General features: G+C 41.9%; 1 protein-coding gene across 1 annotated transcript in view; it reads right to left on the reverse strand.

The window, feature by feature from the left end:
* MKLN1 (muskelin 1) overlaps nt 1–15,674 on the reverse strand; it is a 99,291-nt gene extending 83,617 nt beyond the window's left edge. Inside the window, exon 1 of the mRNA NM_001030773.2 lies at nt 15,553–15,674. Coding sequence (NP_001025944.1) covers nt 15,553–15,644 — 92 coding nt within the window. The 5' untranslated portion in view covers nt 15,645–15,674. The remainder of the gene's footprint in view (nt 1–15,552) is intronic.
* Nucleotides 15,675–15,712: the final 38 nt, after the last annotated feature.

Here is a 15,712-nt window from a genome sequence, read left to right on the forward strand (position 1 = left end):
ACTAACAAAAATTCTCAGCAGAGACTGAGGTTCTCCTCCTTTAAGTAGAATTTAAAATATATATATTCTACTTTCTATTTTACAGGATCTATTAAAATACATCTCCAAGCCTCATTCACCTCTACAAGTTGGGAATTTTTCGATGAGGTTAAAAATGATGAGCAGTAAGACAGTTAGCAAGTCAATCTCTGCCTTACTAGGTTGGCCAAACTGGAACAGAGAGCGTGAACTGCTAACCTACTTAAGTTTTGTTGGTGCATAGAAGATGATCATCTAACTCTCACCAAATTTGAACACGTATTTTTCACATGAGCCACAAGCCTAGAACAACACACAAGAATCAGATGTTCAATACTTCAGCCAACAAGTTAATATTTTGATTGCTTTCATACAGTTTGAAATTGTACAGCATTTAGGTAATTAACAAATTCAGAATACTGCGTTGGCTAAAATGAAATAATTTCATAATGATAATCCCCATGAAGGACCGCTCTTCCTCTTTCCTGCATAGTAAGGCTATCCATCAATTCACCACACAGATGAGTTTAGAAACAAAAAAAATATATGTTAAAATACATAGTTACATCATTCCTCATGGGAGGTAATGATACAGCACCTGCTGGACAGGGCAAGCCCAACTAACAATGTCACCAGCTCATAAAACTTATGTGAAAAGGACAGAGTCATCAAAAGGCTCATGCCATCTACATCTGCTACGTAGGAGGAAAAAAGACTGCTATGAAAGCTCAGAAGGGAAAGAGGTTAAGTTAGAGGTTGAGCATTAACAGACAAATTAACTCACTCTTTCCACACTGGGCAGACAAAAATCACTGCACCATGAGGGACAAGGCAAGGAGCTAGAATAGGGTGACCCCTCCAAATACGTAAGAGCAGATGGCCGTCTACTGGCTTTACAGAAGATACATAAGGATTTTATATGGCATGGGAACAAAACTCAAACTCCCTCTCCCTTTGGCTCGTTTCTATCACAACATATCGTTTAGCAACACAGCAACATCAGCTGATTTATGGACACATGCCCAGTGCAGAAAATGCATCTAAACAGCTTACAGCCACAAATTACCCTCTTACGCTAACCCATCAATACAGGAAAGGTTGAGGCATCGGTCTGCACAAATAGTCACTCAGCTGGGAACTCCAAGGTTGCAGCAAAAAGACGCTCAACTCCAGAAGAAAACATAGCTACTGCCTTTCTTAATTACAACAGGGAAAAAACGAACCAACTGAACAGAGAGAAAGATTTTGGACATCGTTAAGATACACAGATTTCTAATAGAAGTTGCCAGATGTGAAGTTTTGTCACCACTAAAAAACAAAATGCACTTGCTGTAAGAAGACTCATACCCACAGCCTCCTATGGCATGTCACAGGCAAGGCAAAATGACATTTAGTGATGTCTTAACACCTCTTTATAACTGGAGAAAAAGTTACTTTTGAAGATTTGAATCTTGTACTGTAATATGTCCTTAAGGGACATGGAGACAGGAAAAAAAAACGTTAACGCTGTATTGCTTTTCTCCTTTGGAAGCTTTAACTCTGCATGCAAGAAACAATTCACCCTAGAAAAAAATTTTATTTATAATATTACATTTGTTTAAACATTAGACGGTAGGCCCTTCATGCATTGAGCAACATTTGCAGGACTTGGCACTGTTATACAGTCAGATAATGCCCTGCTGGAAGGAGGTATTTTATAACTGGGACAGATCCCAAAGATCGTATTTTTAGAAGTAGATTTGTTTGCTTCTCCAGGTCAAAGATCATTTTGCCACAACCAATGAGGAGCTCATTCAGTACAACAAGACGAGAGAGAAATCCATGCGCAGAAAGAAAAGGAATGGATAGCTCACACAAAATTAAGGCTAAAACGAAATTTTTAAAAAAAGACAGTATCACCAAGAGTTATTAAAAAAGTTTAAAAATACATGGGTGGTTTAATAAGTTTAAACAAATGGTGAGGACAGAATTCAGTCCACACAAACTTAATTTACCATAATGGTTTAGGAAAATTTATGCGCTCAGAAACTTGGAGGAATTCAAGCATTCCAGCAGTCCTGAGGCAGTAAAAAACAAACACATCTCCTAGTGACAGATGCCTCTTGCCATGCAAAGCCCTTTTCTGAGACATTGTCAAAATCTTAAACAGGAGGAGGAAGTTTTTCACAGACAGGGTGGTGAGACACTGGAACAGGTTGCCCAAGGAGGTTGTGGATGCCCCAACCCTGGAGGCATACAAGGCCAGGCTGGATGTGGCTCTGGGCATCCTGGTCTGGTGGTTGGTGACCCTGCACACAGCAGGGGGTTGAAACTGGATGATCATTGTGGTCCTTTTCAACCCAGGCCATTCTATGATTCTATGCTCTCAGACACAGCACCTAAATTAAAACCTCTGAGAAACTTCAGAAATGAAAATTACACCGACTTGATGACTTTCAACACAGTTCTCACATGAAATTAAAGGTAGTGGCTCAAGGAGCTGCAAATACAAATGCCAATAACTTTGAGCATGTTTTCCCTACGGGAAAAAAAAAAAAAAAAGGAACTCATTAGACATGGTCTGAGATAATTCATAACCATAAACTGTAGATATGAGATCTAGTCTAGCATAAATCTACAATACTGCCAAGAGTGACTATTCCACCCACTTGTGCTTGATCCTCCTCCTTCCTCCACCAGCAACTATAATGAAAAAAAGAGTACCATAAATAACTTTTTCAGTCACAACAGTTCTCCAGCTTACCATTAGTGCCAGCACAAAAGGAAAAAAAGATGACAGCAGCTGGGCCAAGAGTTCCCACTGGCGTGAACTCTCAATACCATTCTCCTATAAGCTGCTAGAGAAATGAGTGTCATAGTACCTCAGCAGCTTTGTGGTACTCTTACCTTGCACCCAAAAGCCTTATTTGTACCACCAGCAAGAACACGTCCAGAAGTAGAACTGGTGTGCCTCAAGTCTTCAAACTAGCTTCCTTCACAGCTATTTGTATCTCAGCTTTTACTGTAAGCACACCCTTTGCCAAGTGAGAGAAGCGGATCGTTCTGGCTGCTTCACGTAGAAAGCACTCTTGGCAGAACAAAATGGAAGTTTCTTTTTATTACCCATGCAGAGACTGCTCTTGCAACTGCTGGAAGTAGATAACTTTTCCGTTTACCAACCCAGATACTGCTATGTCCACTGTACGAACCACTGGTTGATTTCCACTAGAATTACAGAGATGTCCCCACGCCTGGTATTTCCAGAGGACTCATCTATGCAAGAAGCAATGTGGTTTCTGATACGACAATCACAAAGGGAGAGGTTTTTTTAGCTTTTGAGAAAGGGGGGTGAAAAGGGAGGAGTGAGATGACTTAGCAAAACACACTGCAAATTAGGTTTAAGCAGATACAATTTGCATTCAACCCAAATATTTTCATAAAGGCTGCTATTAAAGAAACCAATGACTTTAGGAACAAGTCCTTAAGAATAAACAAATCCAAAACACTAGCTCTGCTTGGCACATTTGGAATTGCTCTTCAGAGAGCAGCTGTGCAGAAAAGAGCACGCACATATCTCCAAGAGGACTTGGAACTCAGACGTAGCTCTGCTAGAAAACCACTGAGGCAGCACACCATTAAATAGCAAAAAGGATGTTCAGTGCTAGGAAAACAGCATGACTGAAAGCCAGCAAGGTACCTTCTTTCAGGGTTGTCCATGTCATCATTTTTTATTATTTTTTCCTAGAACCATCTTAAGACAAAGTAGCAAGAATAAAGCAACTTCAAAAGTGAATTCATTGCCTCAAAGTCCACTTTACGGAGGACTAAGATGCGGTTGGCCAACTATTTCAACTATTTCAGACGTGGGGTACCATCAAACTGGCCAGCACAAAGCTGTGATGGAGATACTTAACCAAATGGGGGGAGGACAGTGCACAAAAAAAAAAACCAAAAAACACATGCATCCAAAAATAAAACAAACAAAAAAAATCCACCAAAACCCTAACATCTATAAAGACATGAATAATATTTTATCTATACAACTCACTCCAGCTCCCAGAACCTTACTGTATTTAATGTTGATTTCAAACTACCTAGCTGCGATGTTCAAAAAGCAATATGTACCTACAGCAAACCCATACAGTGGTTCAGAAAAAAAAGCTTTCTAGATTTCATCATAAAGTTTTTCTCCCTTCTGTTGTGAAAGTTCACTCCTTAAAATGGCATAAATGCATGAAAACATGAAAATGTCTTGGCTGGAACACACACGGGAGGGTCTCCTGCACAGCAAGACAAAAGATGCTGGAGGTAATGATGTACGTAAATGTTCGATTCGAAGTACTGTATTGTTGTGAGATTTGTCAACTTAATGCTCAAATTTGCTTCCATCTCCTCAGCAGCCTTTTCACAAACACAACTGACTTAGTATAAATTTGCTTCTGTCAAAAGACAAATAGCTAAGTATAGCATATAAAAAACACCACCTTAAAACCATCACCCTACAGAAACACGGTCATTAGATCACAGTCGACTCCACTGGACAAGAAAACAGGTATCATCTGGCTCAGGCCTAGAAATAAGTTCATTCAAGTCAGTTTCTCAAACATATCTTTCAATGATCAGTTTACCTATTTTTTTTTCTTTTAAGCCATCTTTACACAATGCCAACCCAAAGACAGGCAAAAGTTCTTATTAAAAAACAAACAAATACAAAATGACGTTGTCACAGACATAGAACATAGTCCTCTTCACCCCATGTCCAACCAAGACTCTAAACAAAGCATTTCTGATTCGACGGTGCCACTTCCTGACATGCCAGGAATTAAATGTTATCAATAGTGACTGAAACTGCAGCATTGTAGTGAATTCCCAATGAGTTATCAGGGCACTGATAAACAACTTCTATCCCAATGACACTCAGTAACCCAAAATCGCAGATGAAACTTTTGACTACATCATAGCAATGAGCAACCTAAGCCCCTAGGAGCAAGAGGCCCCAGCTCCAAGTTGGTCCAGTCAGTCACAGGACAGCAGAAAAACAAATGGGAGAAAAATAAAAGTCAAGCTTATTCACACATAATGGTAATCACAGGGACTTCAGACGTGTCTATCTGCTGTCTATCACGTGTTTATCAGCTTAATTCTTCCCAGCATTTACAGATTATACTTTTGATGAAAGTAAGTGATGATGAACCTTGAAGCCTAGAAGTTAAAGATTTGTTCTCTCTCCCAGCCAGCTTTGGTTTTAAATCTAACAATAAATGTTGTTAGATCGCTGAAATAACAGAACTTTCCCATGTACACAGTGCCTATTAAAAAAAAAAAAATAGATAACTTCAGATGCTCAGAAACCACCACAAACTGCAGCAATTCAGACTAGATATCAGGAAGAGATCTATTCTTCATGCATAGGGTGACCAAGCATTTGAACAGGCTGCCCAGAGCACTGGAGGAGTCCCCATCCTGGAGGTATTTAGGAGACACGTGGACATGGCACTGAGGGACATGGCATGGAGATGGGACTCAGTAGTGTTAGGTTGATAGTTGGACTTCGTGATTTTAAGGTCTGTAAATAATTCTGTGATTATTTACAAAGAGACTGTTTCAACTGATCAACTAGTGAGCTGATGTTAGTACACATAAGACTATCTGGACTATGTATTCTTACACTGAAGAATTCATTTCTACACATCAAACATTCAAGGATGTTTGAAATCCAACCTTTCAAGCAATCCATAAAACACTAAGGGAAGCGACATTGCGTGCATTCAACCTAGGTGACACTCCTGGAGATTCCCAGAACAGAAATAAATCCCAGGCTTGATAAAAAGACCAAGAAGAGTATAAATTCTACCCACTGATATTAAGGAAAGATGAGGAGGTTAGGTCCTGCAGCTCACTGGATCTGCAGTCAAGAGATGAAATCCCACAGTTAAAATTTGTTGGAGTTCAAGACATCATCAGGCACTGCCAATTTACTACAGAGTTCTGTTCTTAATTTATTTAATAAAAACAACCACACACTTCTTCCTGAGAAAATGGAGTTTGGCTGGTAGTTTGAACACAGATTTCTACTGCCAGCACTTACCAGAAAAGGCATAGAACATGCACTTTCCACATCTGCCTGAGTATTGGCAGTGTAGCACAGTAATGCTACATTCCCCCCACAAACCCTTCACAAGATGAGCGGAGAGCTACATCCAGCACACTTCGGAGTGAATCCCCTGTGCTACATTCTGGGAGGATCACAAACCTCTTGGTAGTGATTTTACTTAACTAATGCACAAATGGAAAAATGTTATGCAGGCCAAGTAGCAGGCTTAGATCTTCCATGACTTCACAGCATTGCAACAATGCTCCTACGTGCCACAACACTTCGTATTTCCACTCAAAGGAGGAATCCAATAAAACAGACTGATTACATGTAAAGATATAAATTCACAGCACCATAAACACATCTTTAATACTCATCAACACAGGAACTTCACACTCAGTAAAAAGCTCACCCAAAAAATGATGCCTGGAAAAGAATTTAAGGAAGACTGTGTTCAGCAGAAGAGATTGAAGCCCCTCATGTCCAAACTACTGTCAAGAATTGAACTTTCATTTTTTTTTAACCTAAATTCTGCAAAAGCAGTTCCTGCTGACTCCAGGTGGAAACACATTCCCTGCATTACATTTCCTTTCAAAATCAAGGTTATCTCACAAATCATGCAGCTCTACAAATATTGGCCCAGGAAAATGAAGGAACATCACCCTGTTAAGAACTGGCTATTTGGGGAACCGTGCTACAAATTAGAACCAGTTGCCCCTAGTGCTAGAATAATTTCTTATTTTGGAGCAATATAAATGAACTCATGCTCATACAGGTTCCCAAGGCAGCATTAGTTCCAGGTTTGGCAGGCTCCGAAGACTGTAGCAGAAGGCAGGGGTTTTTTTTTTTTTTTTTTTTTTTTTTGGTTTTTTTTTTTTTAGAAGACAGAAAGTGAAAGTTAGCATAGAGCACTCCATCAGGGAGAGGAGGGTGGGAGCTCATTCAGCAGTTCCTTACTCAGAGGTCAATTCACCGAATCCTAATTTATTTTCTTCCACCACAGACTGCCTCCCACAGCTCGGCAGCAGCACTGAGAACCCAGCAGTGAAAACCCAGCCTGGGGAGCAAAGTTGGTGCATTCCAAGGAAAACAAAATCCATCATGACCAATGCACCATTATCAATATTGTGCCCTTTTTCAGGAACTGTAGCACGTACCCACATAGCAGCAAGCTTTTTAAAGCATTTGCTTTTGCAGTTTAAATTCAGGCACACAGGCTGCTATCCCCAACTCAAATAAGCAGCCGTGCTTCTTGATTTAAATTGATCCAAGAAATAATTTCTCAAAGATATGCATGCTGAGTGTTAAGTAATAACTAAAACTGTAACTATGTAAGGTAACAAACCACAGAACATCTTCACCACCATCCTTCCTCCCAACAGCTGTTACATTATTCAATTTAGACCAAGTTAAACTTACAAACCACTGTTCCTACAAAATTCTGTAGGCTGTAGTAAAATAAAATAAATTTCCTTTAAGAGGTTTCTATTTACATGCAACTAAAGCAAATGAAGAACTGGCTTGTTTTGGAAGTTTAGAAGATGTGACCTTCACATAACTACTGACTGAATATACCACTTAACCTCAACAGAAAAATAGTCAATGCATCATAAAATCAATTGCAGCATTAAACCTAGCAGTGCATTTTAACACTGATTTGCTAAAAAGATGAATGTGCAGAATAAGAAACTATATTCTTTGCCATTAAAAAAAAATCAGACTGCAGATGCTGGCTCAGCAATAACAACAGTTATCAAAGGAAAACATGCTTGAAATATTATTTTACTCTAAGTGAGTAATTAGTAATCACAATGTAGAAAGCTTTCATTAAGCTCGCAGGATATAAAACCATATACAGAACAAATGATCCATAATCTGATGTTGTTAATACCTCCAACGAAAATTTTACAATCTTAATGTTCCCCAAAAATGCCATCCCAGAAGGGCTGAACTTCAAAACACTACAGGTAACACAAGCTTAGTCACATCACAACAATTAACAGTTTACCTTCACCATTCTGCCAGGGAATAAAACCATCCAACCTCCTAAATAATGGTTATATTTTAATCGAAGCATAAAGAATTTCCTTCTCATTCCACAGCATTTGCGCTTTCACTCAGGAAGAAACTTCTATAACAAGGTAACGGACTTCTAATGTAAGGCATGAACAACTTCGTTTTGCGGTCATCTTCACTCTCTCACCTCTCCCAACCTCTCTCTCACCACTCCATCTTTTCACCAAGTTAAGCTTAATTCAGTCTGTAGGCAGTGATTTCCTACAGATATATTTGAGCTTTCAAGTTCTCTATTTCAGCATCCAGAGAAAAATTCCAAGCTACAGAAGTGAAGAAGTGCCTGTTAGGAAAAGAAATCTAGGAACATCCAGAAAAACCAGAGAAACAAGTGAAGAAAAAATCCTACTTTTAACAGGATCCTCAGAATCATTGAGGAGAACAGATTCAGCCAGCTCACTTCATTTGTCAGCACTCGCATTCCTCTTTGCAGATGTGACACGTATTGATCTATATTGCAAACACACCATGAGCACATAATTACAGACAGCTAGCAGGTGCGCCTGTTCATCTTCCAGTATCTGTGGATGAAGTGACTGAACCAGGAAAGTGAACTGGCTAAATTAGGATGTTCAAGTGCAACTAAGAGCTGACACTTTAAGGTGGGGGAAAAAAAAAAAGACTCAGGCTTGTCAACAGTTTACGGGCTGGTCAGTCCCAGTTCCATGACTAGTGGGGCGGAGGGATTTTTTTTTTTTGCAAAGCTAAAGGCCTTACACTAATACTGAAGCCTTGCGTGCAGTTGGAAGCAGCAGCGAGACGAACCAAAAGTGAGCACGACGAGACGAGAAGAAAGGACCCAGGTCAGGTGACCTACAGGCCTTATATCTGTTCCCCTGAGCAGGAAATGATAACAGAACTCAAACAGTCTTCTGGGGAACGTAGTTCTTCTTCTCTTCCGAAGAAGTACCCGGAACTAGAGCATTTGCTCTTTAACTCCCAGTACACTGCATGATGTTATGATGTGGAATACCGATAACTAAAAATAATAAAACCATGACATTTGTGGAAAAAAAAAGTTGTGGTCCTACAGCTAAAGTGGAAGTCATCACTGCTGCACAGCCAAAGTTATTTAAGAAACCAGGGAAACAAGCAGTATCATTACAGTTTCCATTGTATGGATGATTAGCCCAGTTCATCCTGCTAGAAAAGCTCTAAAGCACATTTTGCTTGTCTGCTATTTAGACAGTTTTTAACTGGTGAGACCTCAACAGAAGATGTCTTCAGCTAGTTATGGAAACAGCTCGGTGAGCAGCAAACAGAATAGGGAAAGCAAACCTTCTTGTTAGTCATGACTGACCTTAATTCAAGGGTGAGATCCTTCAAGACTTAGATGCATCTATAACAAGATTTATGAACCTAAAAGATACAGATTCTGAATCATCAGTTTCATGTGGTAGGAGAAACTTGAAATCATGTTTCACTAGCCACGAATACATGTTTTTTTCTTGTTACAGAAATCACAAAGAACAGGGTTGTTGGAATCCAGAGTATTTTCAGAAGAAGGGTTTGATTTTTTGTTTCAAAATCTTTGAAGACTTCACCCAAAAAGTTTGCTATGCACACTCTCAGTACTTCTTACTAATGCTCTGGAATCCCTTAAATTTGTACAGTACATCTTTGTTTCAGAGTAAAGACAAGACAACAGTAGATGGTTGGTTAGACTGAGCAGGAACTACTGTCATACCGTTAGTTAAAAAGTATTCTTAGCTTGGGAGGCTACCGGTCACCTGTACTTTACTATCCAAGTATCTTTTACTTCACTTTGCCTGGTTCAATGGAAACACAGGAAGCTGGCAAAAAAAGAAATGATTACTCTAAGTATATTGTAACAAATCAGCTGGAACTTTCTTGTTCCAATAAGATTTTTAGGGAAGAAATAATAGAGAAATCCAGACTTCAGAGCTTGATGTAGTGCCACTGTCAAACTGGAAAAGACAGGGATTACTGCAATAACTGAAGTTCATACTGAAATCATAGAATGGCCTGGGTTGAAAAGGACCACAATGATCATCCAGTTTGAACCCCCCTGCTATGTGCAGGGTCTCCAACCACCAGACCAGGCTGCCCAGAGCCACATCCAGCCTCACCTTGAATGCCTCCAGGGATGGGGCATCCACAACCTCCTTGGGCAACCTGTTTCAGTGTCTCACCACCCTCTGAGTGAAAAACTTCCTTCTAATATCTAACCTAAACCTCCCCTGTCTCAGTTTAAAACCATTCCCCCTTGTCCTATCACTAAATAACAAACAAATAAATAACAAGGGGTTGCAATGAAGAAGTGACTACCAATTAGAAGGAGGCTGCTGATGAAATTTAATCACCAGCTTATAAACTGTTCTTATATTCTTAATAGCACAAGAATGTGATGCTTCTGAAGAGGTATTGTGCAGGAAGACCTGAGCAACAAGAATGGCACAAAGCTTCCTACCCAAGGCGCACAAGTAGCATAACAGAGTAAAAGAAAAAGAGGTTAAAAAATACTTCTTGTTAGAAGCCACACTGCTGAAATCCCAGTTTAAAAGTGCCAGAAGGACCTGAGGATATTTGCCAACTACAGTACATCATGAGTCAGGAATCTGATGCAGCCACAGTCCTAGGGTACAGTAATAAGGCACTTTCCAGTAGAGAAGGGCATGTAATTGCCATTGAGGAGAGCACAGTAATATACACCCCTTATTCACCATAACAGGAAGCTTAAAGCAGAACAAGTACACAAAACAGTACTAAAAACATCAGGATAAGGTGCTTTTCTCTGAAAACAAAGAAATAGCTTTTGATTGAATAGGGCTCATATTACCTTCTATACATAGTTTAAATCATCCCTGTCCAAAAAAAAAAAAAAGCAACTAAGCTCGTCACTTTCTGCAGAAAGCCAGAGGAGGAAGAGGAAAATAGTCCAGGTCTCCCTCTGCCCATGTCAAACTACACCCAGTACTCAATGCCACTGTTCGTGTGTTATCAACACCAGTGGTGGGGAAGCCTTTATGCGGTCCCTAGTGAGACACTGGGAAGCACCCCATATGGTTCAGGTTAGATATTAGGAAGAAGTTTTTCACTCGGAAGGTGGTGACACACTGAAACAGGTTGTCCAAGGAGGTTGTGGGTGCCCCAGCCCTAGAGGCATTCAAGGCCACGCTGGATGTGGCTCTGGGCAGCCTGGTCTGGTGGCTGGCAGCAGGGGCACTGAAACTAGATGATCATTGTGGTCCTTTTCAACCCAGGCAATTCTATGATTCTGTGGCTCCACTCCTTCCAGGACAAACTGCAAGGAGACAAGGAAGGGTCTGATGAGCAAGTCACACCCAACTTGCTGAGTTGAACATTTTCAACAAGCTGAAGCCTCTCAGCAGAAGACCAGTGTCTCTGGAAATACCAGATACTGCAAGGACAAAATTGCTCTTGAACCAGTTTTCTTCCTAAAGGCACAACTTGCTCCAAGATGCAGACTGAACTAGACACCAGACCAACTCTTTCAGTTCCACCCAGCGAGATCTGAAGAAATTTCCATGTCAGTATAGCTGCTGGAAATTGAATTTCCAACAGAGCAACGAACACTCCAGCAGCTTGAAAAAGAAAATTAAAACCATTCTTTTGCAGATTCGAGAAGGACAATTCTCATTTGACACTTGGAAAGGTCTTTGCAAATGCACGATGAACACTGCACTGGCAACACAACCAAACTTTGGTACTAAGGGACTGGTAAGTGCTGAACCACCAACACAACAAAAATGAAGTTACTATTTACTGAAATAAACTTTCTGCACCCTAAAGAAAAGTGGTACTTTCCAATAGGCTACTGATCCTGGAATAGGATAGAAAAGTCTCTAAAAAAAAAAATCACCTTTTCCTTTTTCTTTCTTAATAAAAAAAAGAACAGTTAAGTGATTTCAGTGTTCTGACAAGTTTCTGTATCAGTTCAGTATCTGATAAGCAGATGCAATGTAAGCCATAGACAGAGCTTGTCCCTGGGAAGTGGTGACAAAAATGTCATACTTCATACCTTCCGTTTTTACGCTTAAAACCATACAACTATTTAAGAAGCATGTTTATATCATACTCAGCCGACATGGAACATGGGTAATCTACTTTGTTTCCCTTCCACAAGCACTTTACTCTCAATGCCACAGCAGCAGTAAACATCCTCCCAATTACAAGCAATGTAATGAGGTATTCCTACACAGACTATGGCTGAAGACTCTTCTATTTCAAAGTTAAAATGGTTTCTTCTTAGCTATGCTTTCAAACTTATTTCAACTAGGGTCTAACTAGGACTCCCAATATCCTTCCTGAATGGCACAATTCTGATCTGCGTGTTAAACAAGACAACCATTTTCAGCTTTGTCTGCACATTTCTCCTACAGTACATTGTGTTCCCCTACCATCAATTTTTAAGTTCTCCATCTTCACTCTGTCTCCAAATATCCACTCTCCTGTATGATTTTCTTCATAAGTTTTCATCTTCTGAGAATCTTATCTTCAGTCACAGGTCAAAGCCTTCTCTTTCCATTTGAGATCACATTTAAACTCCCTCCCAGAACATGGGAATCAAACATTAGCAGACAGAAAAAAAAAAAAGCTTTCCTAAGGGCCATTTTCACCACAACCCTTTGCCTGGTATTGTCAGTGCTGATGAGAAGGTAGCACCCAAGCATAAGGACCAGCGCAGCTCATACCAAGGTCCATAACCCCATTGCTGAACAATGCTCAAAAGCCACTCCAACTATTTTTAACGATAAGGACACTTGAACACTGTCTTAAAAAACAGCCAAATGCAAGGTCATGCATTTGTAAAACACGAGCCCTATTAAAGGAAACAGAATTGTATCACAGATTGCAATGACATTAAGGACTTTGGGCAGCACTGAAGAGGCCACATGAACATTAATTCCTAATAAGAGTCTGCAACAAAAAAAAAAACCAAAACCTAATGGGAGCCTTGGAAAGGAATATCAAGGAGAAAGAGTATTATCTTTTTATATTGCATCAGAGAGATCAATAATGGACTGTCACCCTTCCATTCAGGGGCCAACAATTTATAACAAGTACAATCACGGACCTGAAAAAATGCCTTACAGTCTTTTTAAGGGGAAAAAAGACAAATGAGTTACTTAACTATTACAAAAGATAATCAGAAAAAAAATCCTGTTTTTGTAATATCTAAGCAAGCAAATGTACTTAAAGACACAACCACTGCAAGTTTAGTCAGAAAAACTTTTGTTAAAGTTTGACCTCATTTTAGCAAGTAGAGATAATCCACGAAAACTAACAATTAACAAATATAGCAGTCGTCACTTGTTGAGACTGGTTGACAAAGTTACTTTAATCAGAGATTGTTAAATCCAGGGCCATCAATCATTATACAAAACTCTAAGCTTGCATGACTGAGGTGTCCAAACAAAGTACTCCTAGCTGTCCTCCAGCACAGGAGCTCACATGACAGGATGGTGAAAAAAATACATACAAGACCACATATTTGTTACAAACTTCACTTCTAGCACAACCTGATTATTTAAAACATAGCTGCTTGCTTGCGGAGCTCAAAGTCAAAACAAATCGAAACAAGCTGGCACCAGGTGACCCCCTTCCCCCAAAACCACACATAAATCATGGGTGACCACTGTACAGCGTTTACTATACTGCCAGCCAACATGCTTTCAGGGGTCAGGGGCAGAAGAGGAAGCCAGGCTGCCAAGAAACACATTGCCACAGGCACATGATATGCCCCAAACCTGCAGGACAGTGCTTGTGCAGAGGGAGTTGACTTATCCTTCTCCCTGCATCCTGGTGACCAGTCTTTTCACTGCATGATGCTGAGCCCAAAACTGGGGGGAAAGGCTGCATCTCCTTCCCAGGCCATCTCCCTCACCCATAGCAGATGATTGCTCCCCTCAGCCTCCACAAAGACTGGTGGCTCAATGCATCTCTCCTACCTGCTCCAAACAAGTTCAGCATCTCACCAGACCTGCACGCGCATCAACAGCTCCCCGTATACCCCCCAGGGCAGGTGCTCACACCTTTCCCCACCTGGCTGACCCCCCACCATACACACAGCCCCCCTAAATCTGTTGACCACCTGCTGCTCCTAAAACTCTGAACTGCTCACCACTCCTCCAGCCCACAGGACACTCCTAAGACACACTGAGCACCACTCCCACACATAACCCCCCCAAACCCTACTGACTATCTCCTCCCACATACACAGTCTCCCAAAGCTTCTGACCAATACTCTTCCTCAGACTAACCTCAGCCCCTCTGGACATCCTCAAGCATGATAAGCACCCCCTCCCACACAAACAGCCCCCCCCAAACCCTGCTGAGTACCCCTCCCCACAAACCCCCAAAACCTGACCATCCTTCCCACAGATGCATCCCCCCAATACCTATGGGTTAATGGAAATCCTTCCCCACATACTCACCCATCTCCCCAAATAAACATACATTTTCATCCACACAGCCTCCCAATACTGCTGAGAATCCATCACCATACAGCCTTTGAATCACTGTTCCCCCTCACATGCAGTCTCTCCAGTACTAGCCACCTCATTCCCACACACGCAGCACTCCTGAATGCTGATGAGCACCTCTCCCCACACACACAGCACCTCTGCCCCCAAAACCTTTAGGCCACTACACCCACACTCATGCAGCCCCCCAAAAACCTTAGGACCACCATTCCCATACATGCAGTCCACCAAAACCTTAGGACCACAATGCCTCCATACCCAGCCACCCCCCCCCCCCCAACCCCCAAAACCTCCAGGCCACCATCCCTCCATACACAGCCTCCCCAGAACCTCTAAACTACAACACCTCCATACACACCCCCCCTAAAACCTCTGGGCCACCACCCCCTCCACATAGAGCTTCTCAAAACTGCTGTGCCCTCCCAAGGGCACATTCCCCCATAAGTGACTGCTCTCCTCACATGCACACATTTCCCCCACACTCACAACCATCTTCCCCATTCCAGATCCCCCAGTTCTAAACTTCTACACACGTAGTCCTTAAAAGCTGATCACTCACCCTATTAGCACAAACCCACTCCCAAACCGATCTCCATTCTAAGATCCCCAAACTTAACCCCCTCTTGCAACCACAGCACCCGCCCAAGCTCTCTTATCATCACGCTCCCAGACATCCTCCCCAAAACACTCTGACCACCACACCCCCACACACCTCGCCCTCAAAAACCCCCCATCCCTCCCCTCAGCCCCTCAGATCCCCCTTCCCAACCTTCTCCCACAGCCCCTCACACCAGGCCTACACCGGGCCTAGCCCGCCTCACCCTCCCAACCAGGCCCAACACTCATTCCGCGATACTTCCCGCCTTCTCCCCCTACCCCCACATGGCCCCGTCAGGACACTCAGCACGAGACCGGACTCACTCAGGCAAGTAGGTGGAGGAGAAGCTGCTCCAGCGGTGCAAGGTGTAACCCAGCACCCGGCTCTCAGGGCCCGCCGGCCCCGCCGCCGCCATCTTGTTGTCAGCAGCGGCCGCCGCGGCCCCGGCAGCGACCGCGGGAGGGGCGGGGCCGAGCTCTTAAA

This window comes from Gallus gallus, chromosome 1 (assembly GCF_016699485.2).
Source record: "Gallus gallus isolate bGalGal1 chromosome 1, bGalGal1.mat.broiler.GRCg7b, whole genome shotgun sequence".
NCBI classification, from domain to species: Eukaryota; Metazoa; Chordata; class Aves; order Galliformes; family Phasianidae; genus Gallus; species Gallus gallus.